Source organism: Gallinula chloropus (assembly GCF_964237585.1).
Source record: "Gallinula chloropus genome assembly, chromosome: Z".
Taxonomy (NCBI): domain Eukaryota; kingdom Metazoa; phylum Chordata; class Aves; order Gruiformes; family Rallidae; genus Gallinula; species Gallinula chloropus.
Window position 1 is genome coordinate 497,483 of NC_140089.1, and position 24,903 is coordinate 522,385.

General features: G+C 60.0%; 1 protein-coding gene across 9 annotated transcripts in view; it reads left to right on the forward strand.

Moving 5' to 3' along the window:
- The window catches only part of PAX5 (paired box 5), a gene marked incomplete at both ends in the record, with an annotated part of 127,537 nt that overhangs the window by 14,129 nt on the left and 88,505 nt on the right, over positions 1-24,903 (forward strand). For 7 of the 9 annotated variants that reach the window (XM_084279027.1, XM_084279028.1, XM_084279029.1 and 4 more), the window contains 2 exons: positions 1,843-1,907; positions 3,687-3,815. In XM_084279027.1, coding sequence (XP_084135153.1) covers positions 1,843-1,907; positions 3,687-3,815 — 194 coding nt within the window. The remainder of the gene's footprint in view (positions 1-1,842; positions 1,908-3,686; positions 3,816-24,903) is intronic. The other 2 variants (XM_084279032.1, XM_084279034.1) reach the window with 1 other exon arrangement.

Here is a 24,903-nt window from a genome sequence, read left to right on the forward strand (position 1 = left end):
AACGCCCCTGTGCCCACTCCTGACACACCCAAAACCCGTTCCGTGACCCACTGCCAAGTGTTTTGGCTGGAAATCCCATTCTTTCTCACCTGTTTGTGACTGTGGGTAAGGCCTTTCCCTTTTCTCCAAGGTGTGGAGTCCCACACGCCACCTTCCTGGGTCACCCTGCGTACCCAGGGAATGACTTTCACCAGCCCAGGAGCACAGACTGAAAACCCAGACCCGTCTGTCCTGACTGGGCATTCACATCAAAACACTTGGCTTCCATGCTGAGTTCTCCCAGTTCCAGGCTGGAATGGGCTGTGCTGGGCACATCCCTGCTCCTGAACGTGCCCTTTAGCAGACAAACCTGAGCTGCAGCCCCGGAATGCGAGTGAATAATAACTATTATTTTTAATTAATAACATTAATTAATATTAATAATAGGCCACTCTTCCGCAGCAGGAACAACTCTGTGTGATTAAGGCTTAATTAATCATTGTGATTAGTTTTGCTCAAATAAGTGGAGAGCTGCCCAGCTGCTCTGAAGTTCTCCAGTCCTCTGTCCCTCCAGAGATGAAGACGTTTGCGTGTCAGAAGGACCTGGACACCCTCCCGGTGCCGTGACAGCGAGGAGGTGTTGCTAGGGTGCTCGCTCGCCTGGGGTCTGGCTTGCGCAGCTCGCTCTGACCTCCACGGTGGGCTAGGCTGCTCTGGGAGTTTGCTGCCAGGGACCCATCCACTGGGGACATCCCACACCCAGCAGCTTGGCTCTGGGGCTGGCAGCTGACCTGGACAGCCTTCACCCTGTGTGGAGGGACAGGAGGGGAAGGGGATGGGGATGGCAGGGCATCCTTTTCTGGGATGGGGCTGGCTGTGCTGGCTCAGGCCGCTTGCGTGGTGTTCAGCTCAGCAGAGGCGTTGCTGCTTATTCCTGCGCCAGCTCCATTCTCACGCCTCCCCCCTTCTCTCCCTGCTTCCGAATTCTCTGCAGGCAGCAGAGTTTGTTGGGCGAGGAGAGGAGAAGCGCTTACTGCAGCAGTACTGCTGCGTCAACAGCACGTGGGGCGGGCGGGCAGCAAGCAGGCCTCAGGGCAGCAAGCAGGCCTCAGGGCAGCAAGCAGGCCTCAGGGCAGCAAGCAGGCCTCAGCGCCGCGGTGTCTCAGGGGCTGCTCACACCCCGACTCTCCTTTTGCCTTAGCCAGTGGGCGCTGGGTGCAGCACCCCCAGCTCTTCCCAGCAGCTCCCCTCTGCCCTGACACACTCCCTGTGCCTTCTGCTTGTCTGTGGCTCTGGGTTTGACTGGGCGGGCATCCTCGCAGCAGAGGCTGCGGCCGGCGATGGCCGCGCAGTTGCTCAGCGTTTGAGGTCGGCATGTAACCCAGCACGTGTCTGCTTCAGCATTACCCAGCTGAGGGCCCTTCCCGGGGTGTCTGGGCTCTCCAGCTGCGCGCACGCTCGCCGGGGTGCTCTAGGGACAGCCCTGCAGAGGTGTCCCAGCACCCAGGGGTGCAGACCATGGGGGCGGCTGTGCTCTGCAGTCCCCCAGCTTGAGCAGGGGGTGCCAGGCCTGGTGCTGCCCCAGTAGCTGCAGGAACCTCTGTCCTGGGAGGTATAAGGTTTTGGCCTCATGGGCAGAGACACACTGAGCTCAGTGTGATCCCCAGCAGCGCGTCGGCATCTGCCACCCGGAGGTGCCGGGGCTGGTGGGGACAGCGGGGTCCTGCGACCTTCCAGTGGATGGCAGGGGTGATGCACAGGGAGGAGTCTGAGTGTGGGTGTCCTGAGCTGAGAAGAAGCGCCTGATGGGCCTGCCATGGTATGTGCAGTGCTAAGCAGTGATCTCTTCTCCCCTCCACGCAGGATCATACGCACCAAGGTGCAGCAGCCGCCCAATCAGCAGGTCCCGGCCTCCAGCCACAGCATAGGTAAGGAAAACTTTATTTTTTTTTTTAAAAAAAAAAGGTATATTAAAAAAAAAAAAAGCATAATGGATTACAAATATTCTAAAGAACTTTTAATCATTCTTATGGACAGATAATTCTGCATAAAACACTTCAGCACACGTGCTAATGCGCCTTCTTTGTCATTCTCCAAGGGCTGAACATAGTAAATGAATTTTATAAATACTGCTAAAAGGTTTTGAATTTTACTGATTATTATGATAAATAGCTTTCACCATGAGACAGAAAATTGAAATCTAAACCAAAAAACCCCCACTAATGGGGGTCTATAGAATGTCAGATAATTAAAGTAATAAATCAAGAAAGGGATACTTATTCATAACATTTTCTGCATCATTAGTCAGTAAGTAGTTTTGAATGTGTTTTTTTCATCTATCAACCATCCCTTCCATAATTCTTTGTGCACTTGCAGTCTTGAGTGAAGAGGTAGCAAAACTTTCTGAAACTTTAATTCAGGTGCAGAGCAGCGATGCTGTGCCCTGGGGCCGGCGATGCTGACACAGGGGGTCCCTGGGAGGGGCGTCTGGGTGCAGAGGTGGCACCAAGCCCCTTCGTGAGGCTGATGGTGTCTTTCTGCAGGGGCTGGGGCTGCTTTCTTTTTGTCCCTTCTCCCTGAAAGTCGCTGGGGACTGGGTAGGACCTTACTGCGTTGGCAGAAGGGAGGTGGATGGGCACTCTGGCTCCTCTCCACCTTCGTGTGGTCCCCTGTGAGATGGGAAAATGTGTGGTGCCCCCTCTGCAAGGGTGAGCTGGCACCAGAGCTGCAGGGACTCCTGGGGCTTGTCAGAGACATGGCACTGCAGCCCTGTGTGCTGAGCCTTCTCTGCATCACCAAAAACTTCGGCAGGGAGGAAAAGCATCCCCTGATTGTGCAGAGGCTTAGGGGATGCCTCTCCTTGAGGAAACAGGAGCAGGGGAGAGAGACTGTTCCTCAGGGCTTGGTATTGGCAGAGGCAGCGGGATTCGCCATGTGGGTCAGCCCCGTGTAGGCTGGGGTTGTCAGTGTGGTCATGCTGAGGACCCCCACCCCTGTGCAGCGGGGGCTGCATGGAGCTTTCTGGGCTGTGGGGCTGTGACAGCGCCTGCTCAGCCTGTCAGGAGATGGGGGTGATGGGGCTGCTACTGCCTGTGTGCAGCCTGGGATGCTGGCAGCGCTGCAGGGACAGGGTGTCTGCAGCCTCTGTGGGGATGGACACAGGTCCTCGTGCCCTCTCCAAGGGCTCTGTGGGGCAGAGGGGGTGTCATGCATAGTTTGGGGACTCGGGGACCTGGAGCCGTGTGTCCCGCACTTGCCTCTCCCTGGGCACCCCGGCTGTTGGGGTCTCAGCAGGGTGCAGGCTGCTGGCTCCTGCTTGGCTCCCACAGCCTGCCCAGCCCCTCCCTGCAGACCCCATCTCGTGGGCTGGTGTGTCGCCTCACGGTGTCTGCTGGCCCGAGCAAGGTGCCTCCCCACCGTGCCTTGCTCAGGACAGGGCTCAGGACAGGGCAGCCGATGGCAAAGGAGGAGTATCTCTCATCCCACGTCCTGCAGTGCCCCAGCCCATGCTGGGGGCGAGGGGTGACCCTGCCTCTGCTCCCACCCCTGCACAGGGCCGGCACGCTGCTGGGCTGGGCAGGGCTGAGCTCCTTCCCGAGCTGTGGGGACGTGGAGGCTGGCAGAGCCTCAGCTGCGGGTGAGAGTGGCTGTTGTGTTGGGGGCACTGGTGTTGCCCTGCGTGCTCACAGCCTGTCCTTGCCTTGCAGCCTCCACGGGGTCGGTGACACAGGTGTCCTCTGTCAGCACCGACTCGGCCGGCTCGTCCTATTCCATCAGCGGGATCCTGGGAATCGCCTCCCCCGGCACCGAGAGCAACAAGCGCAAGCGGGACGAAGGTACCGGGGGCTGTGTGCTGGGGAGGGGGTGCTGTGTGTGCTTGTGTGGTGTGCTGCAGCTGTGGATGCCCCCCCATCGCTGTCTGCAGCGAGGGGGTTTGGTCCTGTTTTGGCAGGAAGAGGGTCCCAGCTGTGGCCCTCGGCTTGAGGCGGTGGCACAGGCAGGTCCTGTCTGAGGAGAGGGGGCTTGTGGTGTGTTTCAGAAGGCAACGTGATGAGTGTTTTCCCCCTTCAGTGCTGAGGGGCAGAGTCACTGTCATAAGGGCTCTGTGGCACGTGAAATAAAGAACAAAACCCATAGAGGCTGGGGGGTGTCCCTGTCCACAGACAGAAAACAGACAGCAGTGCTGTCTGCCGTGCGGCATCGCTGCAGGGTCTCCCTGCGCTGGGGTAGAAACAGGCACGGCCTTGGTGGGGCCAGCTGGCACTCCCCGCGTCTGCTGTGGGGTCCGTGGCCCTGTTGTGCTCTGTATCCTGGGCAGGGCAGTGCCAGTTTGGAGAGAAGGGTGCTGGGGATGGAGTGGCTGGGAAGGGGAAGCTGTGCTTCGGTGCCGTACGGAAGCGCCGTCGCCTGGAGCGTCCCTTCGGGTCTGTAAGAGGTGGCAGAGGAGGGATGTGGCTGTGATGTGCGTGTGGTGGCTGAGGGGACGCGGGTTCCTCGGTGGGGATCTGTGGGTGTGATGTGAGGGCACCTGCAGAGGGGTGGCTCATCGCCCCCAGCTGCACCAGTGGGTGGGGGAATCCCCTTTGCTCCTGGCAGGGGTCACAGCGTCTTTTCCCCCTGGAGAAACCTGGTCTCTGGCTGCACCGTGCCAGCACCGTGCCAGCACCGCCCTGCAGCCAGCATGGGTCTGTGTCCCTGTGCCCCCCGCTACCCCCCTGCCCTGCAGCCCCACTGCCCAGCCCTGCAGGGATGGAGAGGGGCTGGGGGCCGGGGGTGGGCAGGAGCTGCAGCAGCATTAACCAAGCCCCTGGGGACACTGGGTGAAATGGGGCGAGCAGCCTGGCTGCCCGAGCTGTGCAGACGGCGCCGGTGCCGGCGGATGGGCTGTGGCAACGCCTGGTGAGGTGCTGAGCAGCGCTGGGTTTTCTGCGACGGGGGGAAACCCACAGGAGGTGGTGAGGCCGCCTGGGGACGGGTCCCACCCTGGGGTCTGCAGCGCCGGGCGCACAGGTACGTGAGGAACACGCTGATGTCAGACATCTCTGCGCTGCCATGTCTGGCTTAGGTCTCCATGGCCACAACGTGTAGATAAACTTACACTCAAGCAGAAATCAGGTGTTTTATTGGCCAGGTCAGGCAGGAGGCTGCGTGCTCTGACCTCACAGGGCTGCCACAGCCCTGTCCCGAACGAAGCACCGGCCCCTCTGATAACAGAAGGCTCTGGTCTGATTGTGGGGGAAAGAACTACGTGTTTCCTTGGAAAGATCATCAGCAGAGCTGAGAAATCCCCCAGCTTTTGCCAGTTCACCTTTAGAAGGGAGCACGTGATTTCTAAAACAACCCCATCGCCTCGGCAGGATGAGTCATGGTTTTCGAGCTCGGAAGCCGGACAGTAATGCTGTCCTCAGCAGACCATTCAAAGTGCTTTTATAATAGAGAGAAGAGGAGGCTGAGGGGAGACCTTCTCCCCACCTCCCCTGCCCTGCCAGGAGGGTGCAGAGAGGTGGGCGATGGTCTCTGCAGCCAGGGGACAGGAGATGGGACAAGGGGCAATGGGCTCAAGCTGCCCCAGGGCAGGGTCAGCTCAGCTGGGAGGGAAAAGTTCTTCCCTGGCAGAGCTGTCAGGGCCTGGCCCAGGCTGCCCAGGGAGGGGCTGAGTCCCCAGCCCTGGGGGTGTTTAACAGAGGGGAGATGAGGTGCTCAGGGATCTGTTTTAGCTCAGGATGGGAATGGTTGGACTCAATGATCTTCAAAGGTCTTTTCCAACCTTGTGATTCTGTGAGAGGCTCAGGGCTGGAGATTTGGAGAGGCAGAGGCAGGTAGCTCACTGCCTGTCTGCGTGGGAGGTGCCCGCGGGCGCCTGTGCCCTCCCCACCCAGCCCCGCACAGGTTCCCCTGCACGGGTGGGCGTGAGGTGCCCACGGCGGGGTCGCAGGGCTGCAGGCAGAGAGGGAGGGGGATGCCGATGGGAAGGAGCAGCGTGCTGTCTGATGACGCCTGTATCGTGATGCAGATGCACAAGGGGGCAGAGTTAACTTTGCCATTCCCAGCTCCGGAGAGCGGAGAGGAGTCTCTACCCTGCAGCGAGACCCTCGTGCCGTGTCCCTTGCCACATCGCACCGTGCTGGGCTGGTGGTCCCGGCTCCCCCCAGCCAGGGAGGGAAGCAGGATGAGCTCAGCCCTCCAGCTTCCAGCTGCACGGAGCGCTCGGCAGGATCCATTACCCAGTTCTGTCCTCCTCACTCCTGACGTTCTTTTAGCAGATGTCACCAGTCTTTAACCCAGTGGGGAGCTGGCTGGGTAGCAACAGGGGCAAACCAAATCAGACAGTCTGTATTGGTTTATATAGCTGGAGGTGTCATTTTTTTTCCCCCTGTTGTACTGTGGACTCGGAGCAGATGTGCCTTCGTGGGGGATCGGTTGCTCGGGCGTGTGGTTAAAGGACACGCTGCCGGAGACTGACACGAGGAGCGGGCTGTTCCCAGCGGATGCAGCCGGCTGCTGCTGCCCCGGGCAGCGCCTCGCTGCTGGGCATGCAGATGCCTCCTTCGAGGTGGTGGGGAAGAGCTGTGGAGGTGCAGGGGTGTGCAGAACAGCCTTGCTGAGCTGCTGGCTGGCAAACAGGGTGTGTTTGAGGGAAGCTGAGGGTGGGCAGTGAGACCCCGAGCCACAGCGGTCCTGGGGCTCTGTCCCCTGCTCACGGCCGGTGGCAGCACAGGGCTGGTTCCAGCTCCAGCCTACAGCTGGCCTGGTGGGTGGTGGTGGGCTGGAACCTGCATTTTGGGAAGTCCTGAGCATCCCCTGCCTGGAAGTCAAGGCTGGAATTGAATGGTCCTCGGGGAGCAGGGAGGAGGGTGAAAGGCTGCATACCCAGGCAGGCACACGTGAGTCTGGGTCGGAGCTGGTGTGCAGGGCATGAGGGAAGCTGCTGGGCTCTGCGTGCTCTGGAGCAGGACCTGAGGATCCTGTGAAAGGATGTCAGTGTCTGCGGCCTGGAGCGTGGGCAGGCAGAGCCCACCCCTCCTCACTCCCCCCTTCTCAGCTTCAGTGTCCATCCTGTGTGTTGCACAGCTCTGCAGGCACCTGAGAGTTGCAGAGAGGCTCAGGGCCATCAGAGAGATGCTCCTGGCATGTCCGTGCCGTCCCAGCTGAGCAGGTCCTGAGGCAGGCACGCTGCCAGCAGCATGGCACACTTGGCACCTCCTCAGGAGCTGGTGCTGTCTCTGCCAAAGCAAGGCAGAGCCAGGACTCCACGAGCGCCAGCCCTGTGCTGCCTCAGAGGCACCCTGCATCTGCTGCATCCTTCTGAGAGCGTCCACCACCCCAGAGCGAGGGGAGTGGGTGGGGGGCTGTGCCAGATGCCACAGGGACAAGCTTGGTGGAGGAGCATCGTTGGACCCCATGCAGAGCCCTCTGCTTGCCTGCCCAGGAGTGCTCAGGCTGCTGGGGCTGCGCAGCCCCTGCCTGCACTCCAGCCTTGCCCAGGGCGCAGGCAGCTGCTGGCAGTGCCTGCCAGGGCTGGTGCTGGGACCAGGGGAAGGGACTGGGCTCCTGCACCCTCACAGAGGGGTGGGATGGGACCAGCTCCCAGGGGGGTTGATGAATAGGGGCTGGAGGAACAATGCCATCTCCCCTCCCTGCTTGGCACAAAGCACACACCGTTCCCTGCTGGCGCTGGAGGCTGTTGGGGTGAAAGCTGCAGCGCTGGGCATGGGCCTGGCTGTGAGTCCTCTACCAGCCACCCGACTCGGCACCACTGGCTGTTTCCCTGCCTTCAGCAGCTCCAGCCAGCCCGGGACCCACAGCCTGGCTGACACAGGAGCGTGCTCATCCCACCACGCCGGCGCCAAACTGCATGGAGATCCCCCAAAGTCAGGTAGCAGGTGCACTGCCTGGGCAGGAGCAGCAGCCAGGCCAGGCTGGAATCTGTAATCCCAGGCTGGCCGCTGCGTCACCGACAGCACCTCTGTGAGGCTGAGCAGCCAGAACCACGCAGGACCGCCCGTGCACTCTCAGGAGCTTGGCCTGGGGCTGTCCTGCTGTGCTGAGCGCCGTGCTGGCATGGTGCTGGCTCAGGCTGCCATCACCATGGGCAGTGAATGATAATGGGGTCTGGCATGGGGTGGGCATGGCACTGCTGCCGTGGCTGTGCAGAGGGTGCGGGTGTGCTGGCAGCGGCACAGGCTGTGCCATACACCCCTCACGTGGCTGCAGCCAAGTTTCCAGCTCACTGGTGGAGTCTTCTCTCACTGGGGGTGTTTGGGGAACTGAAGCCAGCGCTGCGGGAGACCTCTGCTCCTACGAGCTGCTTTGTTTCCAGTCTCACCAGCATAACCCTGTGCTGCTGTCAGCATCTGCTCTCATGGTGTCGGTGCTCGTGCTTTTTCTTCTCCACCAAACTCTTTGGAAAACACCTGGCCTCTGGACATTAACAAGGCCAAGGGCAAGGTCCTGCCTGGGGACCAACAAAGGGCTGGGGGGTTGGATGGAGAGCAGCCCTGAGGAGAAAGACTTAGGGTTCTGGGGGGCTGGAAGCTCAATGGGAGCCATCACTTTGCACTATCAGCCCCAAAAGCCCCCCCGTCCTGGGCTGCACCCCCAGCAGGGCTGGGGAAGGGGGATTCTGCCCCTCGGCTCCGCTCTGGGACACAGACCCCCCGGCAGCGCTGCCTCCAGCTCGGGGGTCCCCAGGACAAGGGGGACACGGAGCTGTGGGAGCCAGTCCCCAGGAGCCGTGGAGATGATGGGGGGGCTGGAGCCCCTCTGCTCTGGAGCCAGGCTGGGAGAGCTGGGCTGGCTCAGCCCGCAGAAGAGAAGGGAAGGGAAGGCTGCTTGTGGGGAGAGCTCTGAGCCCCTTCCCATCCCTCCAGGGGCTCCAGGAGAGCTGGAGAGGGGCTGGTGCCCAGGGCAGGGAGGGCCAGGCCCGGGGGAAGGGCCTTCAGCTGCAGGAGGGGGATGGAGAGGGGCTGGGAGGCAGAAATCCTTCCTGGGGAGGGGGCAGGCCCTGGCCCAGGGTGCCCAGAGAAGCTGGGGCTGCCCTGGGATCCCTGGCAGGGCTGAAGGCCGGGTTGGATGGGGCACTCTGGGCTGTGGGGGTGTCCCTGCCTGTGGCAGGGGGTCACTGGGGGGCTGAGGGGCCTTTCCAGCCAAACCAGTCTGTGAGTCTGGTTCTGTGGACCCGTGACATTTAGAAGTGTGGTGAGGAACAGCCTTCTGTCTGGGGGGTGAGCCACTGGAGCTGCTCATGGGAACGTGTAGGGACTGGGGGTGGTGCCACCCCACACCCTGTAAGACCAGCCCGTGTTACAGTCCCTGTGCTTCCAGGCAGGGATGCCCCAGGCTTGGCACCTCTGGGCCCCCAACCCAGCCAGCCAGAGCGGGTGGCTGATGCCAGCGGCCCCGTCCCAGCGGTGCCACGGCTGTGGCAGACCCCCCTCTGAGACCAGCCAGCCAAGGGCTTTGCACTGACAAGCACCAGTGACACGTCTGGGGCCAAGAGAGACCAGGGGAGGCCAAGCGAGCGTGACTGACCATGAGCAGGGGCTGACTGTATCTCTGGGCAGTGGGGCTCCCCCTGCCTGGGCTCCTGAGCTGTGTCACCTTGAGGGATAGAAGGAGGAAGCTTCTCACAGCTGGGAAGGGCTGGGACCAACCCCCCAGAGCAACCCATCAGAGGGGCAGCAGCATTGGGGGGAGCATGACATGGAGCAGGTGCCACCAGCATCACTGTCCTCCCCTCCTGTGGCCGAGGGACAGTGTGGCTTCCAGGGTGTCTCCACTCAAGAGATCACTGCAAGGGCTTGTAAGGAACCTCTCCCCTGTGGTTTAACTCCCTGTCTTCAGATGCTGGCCCCAAGAACATCAGCTCCCCCAGTGAGGCTGGGTGCTGCAGCCCCGTCCCCGGCTGAGGTCTGACCTATGCTGTGTCCACCGTGGCACACGGGTCCCGTTTGGGGCATCCCACTGCTGTGTCTTCTTGTGATGGGGACAAACGTTTGCTCCTTCTGCCCTCTGGGTCCTGCTGTCCTGCTCATGGCCTCCATCCCTCACGACTGAGTGCTGTGGGGATGTCCTGGATGGGCTGTAGGGGTCATCGGGGAGTCCTGCCAGGCGTGGGGTTCATTGTGGGTGTGCAGCTCCACTTCTCTGGCCACAGCTTCCCAAGTGTTTGTAAAGACGAAGCTGATCTCCTCTGGCCATGGAGGATCAGCCTGGAGAAGAGAAGGCTGTGGGGGGACCTCACTGCAGCCTCCCCGTCCCTGAAGGGACCCCAGGAACAGGAGGGGAATGGGCTTGTTAAAGGGCAGAGACTGGCAGGACAAGGGGCTGGAGTGAAGCTGGAGGAGGGAAGGGGGAGAGGAGAGACTGGGGGGAAGTTCTTTGCAGAGAGAGTGGTGAGGGGCTGGAAGGGGCTGCCCAGAGAGGGGGTGGGTGCCCCGTCCCTGGGGGTGTCCAAGGCCAGGTTGGCTGGGGCCCTGGGCAACCTTGTGTAGCTCCAGGCCTGGAGGTTGGTGTCCTTGCCTGTGGCAGGGGGTTGGAGCTCTGGGACCCTTGGGGTCCCTTGCAACCCATGCCATTCTGTGATCCTATGATTCTATGATCCTTACTCTTCCATCCCTGAAGGCTGGAACAAGGGGCTGCTCGGGCCACACGTGGGCGACTCTTCCTGGCACCCAGTGCTGGCAGATGACCCAGGTCCTGGCTCCATGGGCACTCCCAGGACACCCTGGTGAGACAGTGCTGCCCTCTGCTCTCCCCAGGAGGCTTTGGGATCTCCTCCCACTCCAGAATTACTCCTTACAGCTTCCTCAACGGGTTTAGGCACTTTTTGCCCTGGGAGGTGTTTGAGCATCCCCATCACCAGGTCTGGCTGCACCAGGGGTCCCAGTGCTGCCGGGCACTGTGGGGCGATAGATCGTCACCACCATGGGAGTGTGGGAGGGGAAGGAGCCCGTGGGTGTGCTTGTGCTGCTTGGCCATGCTCCAGGGCATCAGAGGGAGGAGATTCAGGAGAAGATCTGTGTTGCAGATGGAGTTCAGAGCAGCAGGTAACCTCTGGCGAGGCCCTGGGTTAGCTCCTCACCCCGGGTAAGGGCCTGAGCCTGGCAGTACCCGGCAGGGGTCGAGAGTGTCCTGTGATTGGGGTGGGGATGACACCCCGCGCCGCGGGGGCGATGCCTGCCTGGGGCACGGGGGGGATGCGGGCGCAGACCCCCCACGGCCAGGCCACAGCAGCCTGAACGGGGCAGTGGGGAGGGGCAGGAAGGATTGGGACCCAGGCTGCGTTGTGCAGGTGGTGGGGTGAGGCAGGTGGAGTCGCCCACGCGGGTGCAGAGGTTAAATGGGAAAGCAATCCCCTGTGGAGCCCCGGGGAAGTGCTGGAGTTGACTTTAATAACACCTCAGTGCACTTGAGCAGTGCTTACTCACTGGAGTTGTCTCTACTCCTGGGGATAGCGCCAGTGACGATAATGAGATGAAGCCTTTGAAGGAAGTGAGGCTTTGCAAGGTCAGCAAGCGCTGATTTGAATTTCTCCTGCTGATGCAGATTGTCCTTTGCGCTCAGGGATCCTTCCCAGTGCTGCAGCCTGGGGTGAGCTGTGGGTCCCGTCGGCTCGTTAGCTCCTGAGAGATCATTTTCCCTCACCACATGGATGCTGAAATCCCGCTTGGAGAGCTCAGGGCAGACTTTGCCTGGCAGTGGTGGCTTCCCCTGCGCCGTGTCCAGTGCAGCCTGTGGCTTGGTGAAGGCTTTAATTCTGCTTTTGTGAATTTATTTCATGGAAAGCTTTTTCCCGAGCCCGAGGGTGGCATTTCCCACCACACCAGGGCTGTATGTTTCTGCCACTCCTTGTCTTGGCCTTTTCTGCACCTTATGAAGTGGCACCAGCCTCTGGCCACGCCAGTTGTTTCACACTGGCACCGATGGTGTTACCCATGGATGGTGGTGGGTTGGCACCAGCTGTGATAGTATCACCCATGGATGGGCTTCTGGAGGAGTTTGGCTCCCCCAGGATGTCAGACTAAAGCCCTGGGGTGTTCCCAGGAGCCACCATGGCTCTTGATAACCCCATGCGTTAACCCCATGATAACCCCATGGGTTATCAGTGCTGAGCTGGTCGTTAACCCAGGCGTTGGCACGTGGAGCTCAGCTGGCACCGTGCTTCTCTCTGAGGGACAGAGGGACTGGGTGATGTTCTTTGTGAAGTTACAGGGGAAAAGAATCAACGTGTGTCAGTTTAGGTCTCAGCTGTGGCAGTGTTAAATGAAACCTGAGAAAGGTCTGCACCTCCAAAGTTATGAAAATGAGATGAAAAGACGTTGCACACCCAAACGGAGCTGTGCCCATGTTTGGGGTGACGGGTTCCCGTGAGAGCAGCAGAGGCAGGACGGTGTCTCCAGGGAGGGAAGGACCCACCTCTGCCCAGCTGGGCGATGGAGCTGGTGGGCTGAGGTCCCCCATTGCTGGGACAAGTCATTGCTGCGAGACCTGGACAGGCTGGAGAGCTGGGCAGGGAGAAACCAGATGAGGTTCAACAAAAGCAAGTGGAGAGTCTGGCACCTGGGAAGGGATAACTGCTGGAATCAGGACAGGCTGGGGGTGACCTGCTGGAGAGGAGCTCTGTGGAGAAGGACCTGGGGCTGCTGGTGGGTGACAGGGTGGCCATGAGCCAGCAGTGTGCCCTGGGGCTGAGAGAGACAATGGGATCCTGGGGGCATCAGGAGGAGTGTGGGCAGCAGGTGACAGGAGGGGATCCTCCCCCTCTGCTCTGCCCTGCTCAGGCCCTACTGGAGTGGTGTGTCCAGTGCTGGGCTCCCTGGGATCCAACAGCCAGGGATCTCCTGGAGAGAGTCCAGAGGAGGCTACGAAGGGGATGAAGGGCCTGGAGCATCTCCCCTGGGAGGAAAGGCTGAGGGAGCTGGGGCTGTTCAGCCTGGAGAGGAGAAGCCTGAGAGGGGATCTGATCAATGGGGATCAAGAGCTGAAGGGTGGGACCCAGGGGCCATGGGCAGCCTCTGCTCAGTGTCTGTGGGGACAGGACAAGGGGCGATGGGCTCAAATTGGAGCCCAGGGAGTTCCCCCCCAATGTGGGGAAGAACTTCTTGGCGGTGAGGGTGAGGGAGCCCTGGGACAGGCTGCCCAGGGGGTGTGGAGTCTCCTTCTCTGGAGAGATTCCAGCCCTGACCTGTCCTAGGGACCCTGCTTGGGCAGGGGTGGGACCCCATGGGCTCTGGGGGTCCCTTCCAACCCCTATGATTCTGTGATTCTGTGAAGTCCCGTCAGCGCCGTGGGACAGCAGGAGCATCCCAGCTCTGATGGCCATCGTGTGCTTACCCGTGAGCGTGTCCCACGAGAGCCCCTGGGGATGCCGGCATCCCGCTGCTCCGGGATTCCAGTGCCAGTGCATGACCCCATGGGGTCCCTGTGGGTGTGGGGGCATGCCTGGGTGACCAGCCATCCCCATGGCCCCACGTCCCCATCCCCTGAGGGGCTGGAGAGATGGGCTGGTGTCGCCCCAGCCACCCGTGATGCTCCCCTGTGGGTGCTCTCCCTGCGCCTGTCCCGTGGCAGGAGCGCTCCCCGCCGGCGCAGCTGCCCTTCCCCAGCCAGCAGCATGTCAGGCACGTGTGTCACTCCTCTCCCAGTGCTGTCCCCAGGGCCCCTGCTTTCTGGACAGCTCTGCTCCAGCACCGGGGTGGGGCAGGCGTTTTCCCAGGGCTGTGTTCGTGCACAGCCCGACTCGTAGCTCTCCTCGCAGCCCTGCTGTAGCTCCAGCTGTTCCCATCAGGAGCTGTCGAGTGCTGGATGCTTTTCCGGCTGTAACCTCTTCATACAGGCTCAGCTACAATCCAGTCCGGGGGTAAATGTCTTGTCAGCCCATCCTGACAGCGTCAGTGCTGGGAGTGGCCAGGCTCCTTTGGCAGGGATGCCTTTTCCAAGGGGAACAAGCAGGTTTTGTGGAGGAGCAGGACGTGCTGATGTTGATGGATGTTTTTTATAGATGAGAGTATAAAATAAATTTACAATGTAAATATAAAATATATTATACAAATATAATATAAAATAATTTTACACACACATTCAACAAGAGGTGGAAGAGGAACAAGTACATGGGAGTGTGCAGCTGCAGGTTACAATGGTGATCATTAAAATCTTGCTCAGACAGTGAGAAGAAAGTATTGTCACAGAAAATAAAAAATCAGTTGAGAAATCAGTTGGGTCTGGAGAGGAGGAGATCCTGAGATATGGATGTGTTTATACTGAGTGTGTAGGCACACAGCAGTGGTGCCTCTGGCCCCTACAGATGTGTGCAGAGACGTGATACCAGGTTTTTCTCTCAGGATGGGCTTACTGTGTTATTCACAGACTCACAATTAGCTTTTTGTGCCACGGATGATGATGGTGGGAGGGCTGAAGAACAAACCCAGGAAGGGAGAAGGTGGTTGTTTGGGGTTTGTTGGTGCACCCGGTTATTTCTGTGACTTTCTCCTCGAGTGCTGCCCTGGAGTGAGGAGGAGGTTTGTGTCACAGCCCCTTTCCACTGTGTGTGGGTATGTGTGGCTGGGGTCTGTCAGCGCCGGCCGAGCGCGGGTGTCGGGGCAGCTCTGGGAGCTGTGGGCAGCTCTGCCTGTGCTCCCCTGGGGAGGGAGGCTGGGACGGCAGCAGACGGTGCTCAGGGAGACCTGGGGCTGCTCCCACGTGGAAGGTTCGGTGCTGGAGGGTCAAGTGAACCATTGGGCACCTCTGTAGTAGCAGCGTCGCTCTGAGCATCCCATATTGTAGAACCATGGAATGGCATGGGTTAAAAGAGACCCCAAGGGTCCCAGAGCTCCAAGCCCCTGCCACAGGCAGGGACACCAACCTCCAGGCCTGGAGCTACACAAGGTGGATACGTATCTCTGTGTCAGGCATCCTTTGTGTCCCTGGAAATGGTGACGGTTCCCCCCTCACCTTGTCCGTGCTCACTGGGCACTGCTGGTGCTGGGGCACAGCTGGGCCAGGGTCTCTGTCCCTCGTGGCACAGTGTGGCTCTCGGCAGTCCCGCTGTGTACACTGTCATCCCCACGGCCAGGGTCTCTGTCCCACCCCCAGGTCTGCTTGCCTCCCGGGCAGGGCTGTGCCTGGGTTCCCCTGCGTGCCGGAGGTGAGCTGCCTCCCCGGCGGCTGGCAGGGTGCGGCGCCGGCACTGGGTGTGTTGGGCAGGGCTGACATCTGCCCCAAGGTTTGGTTCACACTTCCCTGGGCTTCAAAGCCAGAACTGTTGCCTTGGCTGAAATGACAGGCTCCAGGACTCCTGAAGGACAGTGTCTCCCTGAGACGGCTTTTCCTGCTGGAGCTGTAAGCTGTAACTGCTGTGGCTGATGGGTGGTGGTTCCTGGTGAGGCGCAGGGAACTGGGGTGTCCTGAGGCAGGGAGCTTTGGTTTGGTTCGTGTCTGCCCTGGCCTGTGTGTGCTGGTCACACCGGGGGTTACTTACTGCTAGAGGGAGCTGTGCAGTGTGTGCTGGGACCTGCCAGTTGTGGCCTCTCATGGCTTTTGCGGGATATTCTCACTGATTTCAGTCCACCCCCATACCCAGTGGATGCTGGAAGGAGGCGCAGGGCTGGCTGTGGGGCAGTCTGCATCAGGCTTGGTGACCGTGGTGGCTTCAGAGGGCTGTGTGAGTGGCTGGTTGTACCGAGCTCACCGAAGTGTCGGGCTCGTACCCACAGGCTGATGTTGTGGCCCGGGTGCCCTAGGCCAGAGAACACTCCAGAAGCTTGTCATGGTGCCAGGGTGCAGCTGAGGTGTTACAGAGGACAGTGGTTCCTGTGCTGGAGCGCAGAGCCCAGGGCAGGACTGGGGATGGAGATGGGGGAAGGTGGATTTCGCAGTGTCTGTGGCACGGCTGCCAGCCCCGGTGCTCTGCCTGGTGCCAGCCCAGGGAGAGCAGCAGCTCCCTCACCTGCAGCCAGCTGGAGGATGGATGGATGGCAGGGCACCCAGAGGTGCTGCACACAAAGCCAAATCCCTCCTCTTTTTTCTTCTCTTGAGCAGACTGTGCATGTGGAAGATGCAGAGTGGCTGGGAAAGCCCAGGGTGCCCCTGCCCGCCCCAGGGACTCTGCGCCCCATAGATGAGGTGTGAACTGCCACCAAGAACAACTCTCAGCCTGTTTCAGGCAGCATCTCAGGGCTTCTCCCTTGGGCTGGGCTTTTCCTTCCTGTCTGTGCCCCTGGGAGGATGAGGGCTGTTCCCTGCTCTCTGTGGTGACAGAGCCCAGCACGGCGCTCCCGCTGATGCCCCCCAGGTACCCCCAGAGCAACCCTTCCTCAGAGTCCTGCCAGAGCCGCGGCGGTTGCTGCTCCTCCCCTGAGAAGCTGGGCTGTGGAACCCACACGGCTGCTTCCTTATGCTGTATGTTCTCACTGCTGGGGCAGTGACTGTCCCTGTGATGCTGCCCATCACTTCAGCAGCGGGAAAAGCTGTTGGAGAACCAGAGAATCACAGACTCACAGACTGGTTTGGGTGGGCAGGGCCCCCTGATCACCCCAGTGCTCCCTACCCCCAGCCCCAAGCCCCATCCAGCCTGTCCATGAACCCTGCCAGGGACCTGGGGGCAGCCCTAGCTTCTCCAGACTTCTGCGAGGAGCCAACATCTTTTCCTCTGGCAGGTGCCTAGAAGATGTGTGTGTGGAGTTTTCCCCATGCCTAATCCCCTCTTAGGTTCTGCTGAGAGGCATTTGTAGTTAAAGTATACTTATGGTAATTACTCCGAGGTTATGTCTGTAGCAGGAGGCAGGTTCTCCTTTGCTGCTGTAGGTGGAGGTTGCAGACGGAGGCTGGGGAGCGTGGGAGGTTGGCTGAGGTGCCTCCCCAGGCCCCAGGTTGGAGCAAAATCCAGTTCAAATTTGTAGCATGGTGAGAGAGGTGTCCACAGAGGGGTCGGGGTGTTGGAAGCCTGTCAGGGACTGGCAGCAGCCACAGCTTGCTGGTCACACGGGCGCTTTGTGTTCCTAAACCAGCCTCCAGCAGCCAGTAGCGGGGTGGGGCTGTGCCTGCCCCTCTCCCAGAGTCTTTGGTCAGCTCTGGGGGAGGATGTGCTGCTCTGCTGGCAGGTTGTTTGCTCAGGAACTTCTGCAGCCCACCACTGTGGTGCTCCAGCACCTCGGACGTGGGCGCAGAGCCTGGGAAGGTCCTGGTAGGACCCAGTTGGGGTGCCGACGAGCACCGTAGGGGTGTTGCTGTGTGGGAGGGATGGTGTTGCTGAGGGATGGTGCTGCTTCCAGGTGCTGTATGCAAGTCCTGTCACCAAAAGAGTGAGGATGGCAATCTGAAACCCAAACTAGCAGTGAGGAGACATCTGGAGCACACAGAGCAGAGGCCACCTCACGCGGCAGAGCTCGGTTTTGCCTCCTGGAAACAGTCCTGGGTGGGATGCTGAGTGTTGCCTGGGGGCTGCTGCGTTGCCAGCGGGAGCTGCTGTGAGCTCTCCACACCAGCTGCTTCACCTGCTGCGGCACGCTGTTGTGGTGTGCTGCCATGGACTGGGGCACAGCCCAGGGGAGAAGCCCTGAGACTCTGGGACACGAGGGTGCCACGTGTCACAGGCTCCATGGTGGGTGAGCACTGCAGGTGAAGGTACCCGAATGTCCTTAATGACTGAACATTGGTGTCCCTGCCTGTGGCAGGGGGTTGGAGCTCTGTGCTCTTTGGGGTCCCTCCCAACCCAGACCAGGCTGGGATTCTGTGGTTCCATGAACTCACCCCAGCCCCTGTTGTTGTGAGCAGTTGGGCTTTGTGGTCAAGGTATTCCTCCTGTTTGGCTCTCCTGGAGTCCCGGTTCCCTCGGCTGCCTCCCTGGGCTGGCTGTGTGTCAGGACGCTCCTGTCCTGGGTGGTGCTGTGGAGAGCAGATGCTGGAGGGTAAGGTGGGCTGTGGCCCCCTCAGTACAGCTCCTAGGAGTAGGGGGGATTTTGTGGTGGAGGCTTTTGGACAACGCTCACCTCCTTCAGAGGTGGAAGTGGTTCTTGACACAAGGGCTCAATGCATCTGCCCGCCTGGGTGGCTGATCTGTGTGTTAGCTGGGAACCCTCCTGCGATGCTCCTGGCTGGGGGCGGGCTGTGTTCCTGCTCCCTCTGCTCGGCCTGTCCTGGGCTGGGGGGTGTCAGGGACCCCTACATCAACCAGCAAGTCGTCTCCCCAGCTCAGAGCCCGCACCGGCGGCTGCTGCGGCTGCAGCGAGCCTCCCGCCGTGCCCGCGGGGCTGCTCTGCGCTGCCTCCTGTCCGCCCTGTAATGGATTTCACACCTGAGCGGTTGTTTTTGGTGGTACAATTCCTACCTGTCCCAGATGGGACACTTTGTCTCTCGTTACAATTCACAGAGCTAGACGGGGCTGCTGGTTTCATGCTGTGCGGCATCGACACATGATGCCCTTGTAAACATTACTGTCAGCAGTGGCAATTCCATCTCTATTGTCCCAATAAGATTTCATGCTTGACAGTGCCTGACTTTTTTCCACACCCCCCCCCCCCATAATTCGACTAAGAAGAAACAGTCACGTAGTGGGTTTTTCCTTCTCGGATTCCTCGGTTTTCCAGGTGCTTCCCTGAGGTCTGGCTCCTGCCTGTTGTCTCCCTGTTCTCAGCTGTGTTTGCTCCTGGATGGGAGGATGCAGGAGGTGGCATTTCTGGCAGAGTGAGGTTTTGGGGATGGGTCCTTTTCTGCCCAGCTCTGGTTGGGGGCACAAGGATTGGACCCATCAACTGAGGATGGGGAGAGGTGCCAGGGCCTGGAGCAGGTGGTCCAGGGTGGGAGGGCCACAATTAGACATGCCTGAATCCAGGAAGGGGTTTTCTGGAGCTGTTTAGATGGTGAGGCTTTGTGTTTTGAATATGTGTAACTCCTCAGCTGACCCCTTCTGCTGCCCTTGCACCCACGTGGTCCCTGTTCCCTGGTGGTCTGGCCACCTCAGGGGGTCAGGATACCTTGGAGAGGGAGGTCAGAGCGTGGAGATGCTCAGAAACCTCTCCATGGTTCCCCGGGAAGCGGGTGTCTCATTTCCAGGGGTAAGGAGTGCAAACCTCTGGGACCCCAGGGTCCTGTCTGTGTTTGGGCAGGGGTCACCCTTCCAGACCCCCTCAGCAGCCAAGGCCAGCTCCTGGGTAAGCTCCTTCCTGGGACAGCGTGGGTGGAGATGGAGCCGTTGAGGTGGTGTCTTGGCCCCGTGGGGTGATACCGGCGACACCTCCCTGCCCCGTGAGCGCAGAGGTGCTTTGGTGGTGGGGTTCTCCTGGCTGGCGGTGCGGAGGGAGCCCCTGGCTGATGGTGACCACCCCGGATGAGCTCTCACCCAGCTTCCCCTCTGCCCTGCCCCATCCCTCCCTCACAGAGCAGCGCTTCCCCAGGCAGTGCAGGGCTGTGGATGCTGTGGGAGAAGCTGTCGCAGTGGGCAGGGCAGTGGTTTTGGGTGGGGGGCTGCCCTCTGCACGTCACGGCCGTGCAGCCAGGTCCCTCAGGCAGCGCTGGATGTGGTGATGGCCGGGCAAACCCACCTCACTCCGCCAGCGCCTCGGGAGAGACACTAATCTTCCTGTGCACCACGGCGGCACCGCACCTGCTGTGCACCCGTTTGTCACCTTGGAGACGAGAGCCAGCCCAAATCGTTCATCTCTGTTGGTCCTGCGGCTCTCCCAGCCAGGAGGCTTTCCTCACCTCTGGTATTTAAAAAAAAAGTAATGGTGCTGCTTGAATTTGCTTCCCCAGGCCAGCGCAGAGTTTGTAAGCTGGTCACATCTAACCAGTTGCCAGAGAATTGATTCTGGAGCCTTCTGCTTAGAAACCTGCAGGTGCATCCCAGGCAGCTGCGCCGTCTCCACCCCCCAGGTCTGCAGGAGCCGGTCACTCATCACCTGCATCCTCCCTGGTACCCCCACAGTTGTCCTGAGCGTAGGGTCTAGCTGTGTGGAGGGACAGGTGGAATATAGGTGGTCGTCGTGCGTGTGTATCCCTGTGGTGTATCTGTGGACACAGCTATGCAGAGGTGCTCACAGCTCCAGCTTTTATCTCCGAATGCTCCTTCCAAACACCGGGCCCAGGGGTGTAACCAGCTCCTGGCTAAACCCACCTGGCTTCAGTCCTGCACCTTGCCACGGAGGTGATGGCACGTGCTGCTGCGATGGCTCCAGTAGCTGGCCATCCCAGAATAAGCACCCCTGTGTTTTTCTAAGGGGCCAGTGGGTTTTTGGATGCACTGCAGACAGTTTGGCTCCCTGTGTGATTCACAGAAGCTACGTGTGCTTTCAGGGCAGAGCTGCCTGCTTGTGGGTACCGTGATGGGGACGTGTCTGTGCCCCCAGCTCCCCACCCCGTGCAGCACGGGGCGTGACGGGTGCCTTGGCCAGGGCCCCTCCGCATCCAGAGGGTGGTGACTGGTCTTACTGGGCTGAGTTCACTGTCTGCTGCTCTCCATGGCTTCTCCTGCTCTGGGAGCTGGAGGTGGGGTGGGCAGGGGGTCGGTGCGCTCTGCCCTGGGGGCACGGCCCCTCTCCATCCCAGATGAGCCCTTGCCTCTGCATTTGCTCCACTTCACCTCCTGGTGACCGTCCCAGTCCCACTGCTGGTGTTGGCCTCTGGCTGCTGGGAAACTGGACTCTGTCACTGGTGCTGTCTGAGCCCCTCCAGCCCCTGCAGTGCCACTGGGTCCTGTTGCCTTTGCCTCCTGCATGGCACAGGCAGTGGATGGGTAGACAGTGGCAGGACAGGGGGGAACAGATTAAAGCTAAAGGAAGGAAGATTTAGATTAGATATTGGGTGGAAGTTTTTTACAGAGAGAGTGGTGAGGGGCTGGAAGGGGCTGCCCAGAGAGGGGGTGGGTGCCCCGTCCCTGGGGGTGTTCAGGGCCAGGTTGGCTGGGGCCCTGGGCAGCCTTGTGTAGCTCCAGGCCTGGAGGTTGGTGTCCCTGCCTGTGGCAGGGGGTTGGAGCTCTGGGACCCTTGGGGTCCCTTCCAACCCTGACCAGGCTGGGATTCTATGATTCTATGATGTACACTCCTCAGGAGGGCATCGCGTTGTGTGGGGCGTTAGTTTTGGGGTGAAGGGGGCTGTTCTGGGGCCTCGTGCTGGCAGTCGTCACCTGCTCTGGATGGCGGCAGCAGTGAGCAGGGGGTGCCCAGCACGTGGTTTTGCTGCCATGGCTGGGTCAGACCCCCCCAGCCCAGGGCAGGCTGAGTGCTGCAGGGGCAGGGGGTTGGTGAGTGGACACAGCCCCCCGTCCCTTTGCAAGGCGGGGAGACCCCACCTGTGCTGCCATGCTGGGTCCTCCCTGCGCTCGCCGCGTGCTGGAGCGCGCTGAGGCGGCTGCGTGTGACAGGAATGGCTACAGCTGCTGTTACCCCCTGAATGGGGATGCTGGGCAGCGGCCACGGAGGTGACGTGGGTCCCACCAGCGGGACAGGCGGGGACGGCTGCCAGCAGCTGACAAGCACCACAGGAGGGGAGGTGGGTGGGAGTGGGGTGGGAACAGCGTGTGGGAACTGAACACAGGTGCCTGGTGGGTGAGAAACAAGTTGTGAGTGGCAGCGTGGTACGGCGCCTGGGGATGGCAGAGGTCCTGAGCCGGCCTGATGGGCTGCCGATAGTGGGTGGAAACAAATTGCCCCGCGCTGTGATACCTCAGCTCCCGATAACGGAGGGCAAATGGCCTTCCAGGGGGAGATATAGATTTTCCTCTGAGATAGGGAAAGGGAAATAAATTAAATTATGTTCGAACATAGGGTTGTCTCTCTCTCTCTCTCAAGAAAAAGAAGGGGAGAGAGAAGAAAGGACGGGGAACGGGGGGGAAAAGGGGAAGAGAGGGAAAACAAGCTTCAGCAGGCATTTGCAATTTAATTGATACTGGGCGGCGGGAAGCCAATCAGTATAAGTAAATTGACGTTGTAAGATAAAAATAATCACCTAACGGGCTGCCTCCCCCCACGGCTGCAGCCGGCCAAATAAATACGGCGTGGCGTGCGGGAGCAGCGTGGCGGCCGTTGCCAGGCGCAGCCTGCTGCCGCCGCGCCGGCAGGGCTCGGCGTGGGCCGCGCATCATCTTTATGGCATCTGTCTGCGCGCCCCGAGAGCAGGCAATGAGGGGTTGAGCGCTGATTGCCGCTCCAGCCAACGGCGGCCGGGGGAGAGGCCGTAATTAATGGCTTTATTTGCTGGAGCACCGCTGAGAACAATCGAGTGTGTTACGGTAACGACCGGTGCCCGCCTTCCGACCGGCATGGGGACGTGTTGGAGCCTGGGGGGCAGCCCCCCGGGCACGGGGCGCGATGGTGGATGGGGCTCGGTGAGCCTGAGGGGCTCGGCGGGTGCGGGTGGGTGGTGGGGGGTGATGTCCAGCGTACCGTGCCGGCGGCGTGCTCCCGGCTCGTCCCGGTGGTGCTGGTGGAGCAGACCCCGGGCTGTTGGTCTGTCTGCAGTGGAATCAGCAGTGGAATCAGCAGCAGGCACTGGTGGGGGGATCCCTCCTTTCCTAAGGGATGGGGGCAGTGGCCGCGCTGCCGGACCCCCTGCTTGGCACCAGCACCCCCCAGCCACTTCCCTCGTGCCTGTTGTGCAGCAGCAGCACTCAGCTTTGTACAACACACTTACCTTTCTTCATTTTTCTAAAAACCCCAACCCCAACCCCAAACCCCAGCCCCTCTACTCTCTCTGAGAGGCTTCCCAGGAGCCGAGTGGGGCTCTGGGTTTGCCTTGCTGGTGCTGGCTTGGCTGGGGTGGGGAGCCCACAGCCACGTGTGAACGCTGGCCTCTGCGATGTAAGTGCTTGTGTATCTGTGTGTGGCTGTGGGGGAAGAAAAATGTGTGTGAAGGGCACATCCTGAGCGTGTTCCTGTCCCATTCAAGGGAATAAAGTCAAGAAGAGAGTTGGGGAAGTAGAAATCACACTGAGCTCCTCTTAGGGACTGAGTGAATCTCCTCAGAGGAAAAGGGGTGTATTGACTGAACCAGCAGCAGTGCTGTTGTACTTTGCTCGTCACAGAGTGGAAGGTTGGGGATATTTTTGGTTCTTGACTAACCAAAACTACTTCACCTGCTCACTCCCCATAAGCACTTTGATTTTTTGTGATGCACAAAGTGTTTTCAACAGGAATTACAGCAAAGAGTGACCCTGCCTGTCACAGGCGGCAGCAGACCAGAGTGTGCTCACACCCAACACCCCGGCGCGCTGTAACTCCCCGTTGGGCTGTGCAGACTGTCCGGTCTCCTGGGTTATTATGTACATCTGCACCCACCACAGGAAGAGCAGCTCGGAGAGCATCCTACCTGTGATGAGAGCAAACGGCCTCGAGGGGCACCAGGGAGGTTTGGGTTGGAGTCTGGGGGAATGTCTGCACTGAGAGGGTGTCTCTGACTGGGACAGGCTGCCCTGGGACACCATCCCAGGGGTGATAGAACCAACACACGTGTGGTGTGGTATGGTACCAGCTACTGAAGTTGGACAATACAGATCAGAGACAGGAGCCGTGTCCTTTATGACGATGGGCTGTTCGTGGTGCTTGCTGTTTACCTCCTTGATTAACCCCCTGAAACCACGTTGTTTGAAACCCCCCCACCCAAACCCAGCCCATTCGTGGTGGGCTTGGCAGTGCTGGCGTCACGGATGAGCTTGGTCACCTTGAAGGTCCCTTCTGGCCTCGGTGGTTCTGTGGTTCTATATTTAGATGCAGAAATCACTTTGAAATGGAAAGCTGAGATGTTTTTCATTTGATGGCCTCAGGTTGGGCTCTCCTGAGGCGCTCAGGACTTTCCCAGCAGAGCTCTGTGTCACACACTGACTTCCTCAGAAACAGCCCCCACCGGCGAGCCAGATTTGGTTTCAGTCAGTCAGGGCTTTCCTGCAGAAGAAAAAGCCTCAAAAATCCCCCCATGGCTGCAGGTCGGCGGTGCAGGCAGATTCAGATCCCTGGCCTGGGATCTCCTGCCCTGGCACCAGGCGATCCAGAGAGGCCAGAGCTGTGTGTCACATTCAGGCCTGTGGGCTCTTGGGAGCAGAGACTGGCATTTGGACCCATCAGGCTTTGAAAATCCTTTGCCAAGCTCTAGCCATGTATCACAGAATCATAGAATCCCAGCCTGGTCTGGGTTGGGAGGGACCCCAAGGGTCCCAGAGCTCCAACCCCCTGCCACAGGCAGGGACACCAACCTCCAGGCCTGGAGCTACACAAGGCTGCCCAGGGCCCCAGCCAACCTGGCCTGGAACACCCCCAGGGACGGGGCACCCACCCCCTCTCTGGGCAGCCCCTTCCAGCCCCTCACCACTCTCTCTGCAAAGAACTTCCCCCCAGTCTCTCCTCTCCCCCTTCCCTCCTCCAGCTTCACTCCAGCCCCCTTGTCCTGCCAGTCTCTGCCCTTTAACAAGCCCATTCCCCTCCTGTTCCTGGGGTCCCTTCAGGGACGGGGAGGCTGCAGTGAGGTCCCCCCACAGCCTTCTCTTCTCCAGGCTGACCCAGCCCAGCTCCCTCAGCCTCTCTGCGTAGGGGAGCTGCTCCAGCCCTCTGAGCATCCCTGTGGCTCCTCTGACCCCTCTCCACCAGCCCCACATCTCTCTTGTCCTGGGGCCCCAGCTCTGGACACAGGACTCCAGCTGGGGCCTCCTGAGGGCAAAGCAGAGAGGGACAATCCCCTCCCTGTCCCTGCTGCCACCCCTCTGCTGATATATAGGGCACCCCATATATATATATAAAAATATATATATATATATATATATATATATATATATATATATATATAATTTTTTCCTGAAGGAGCTGTCCCATTAGGTAGGACATGGGTCCCAGACAGGAGCAAGAGGACAGTCTCAGCTGGAGAGATCACTGGAGGAATTCCCCTGATGTCACCCAAAAAGTGACCCACCCACCCTCTCCCCAAGGAAGGCGGGTCATGAGGTAC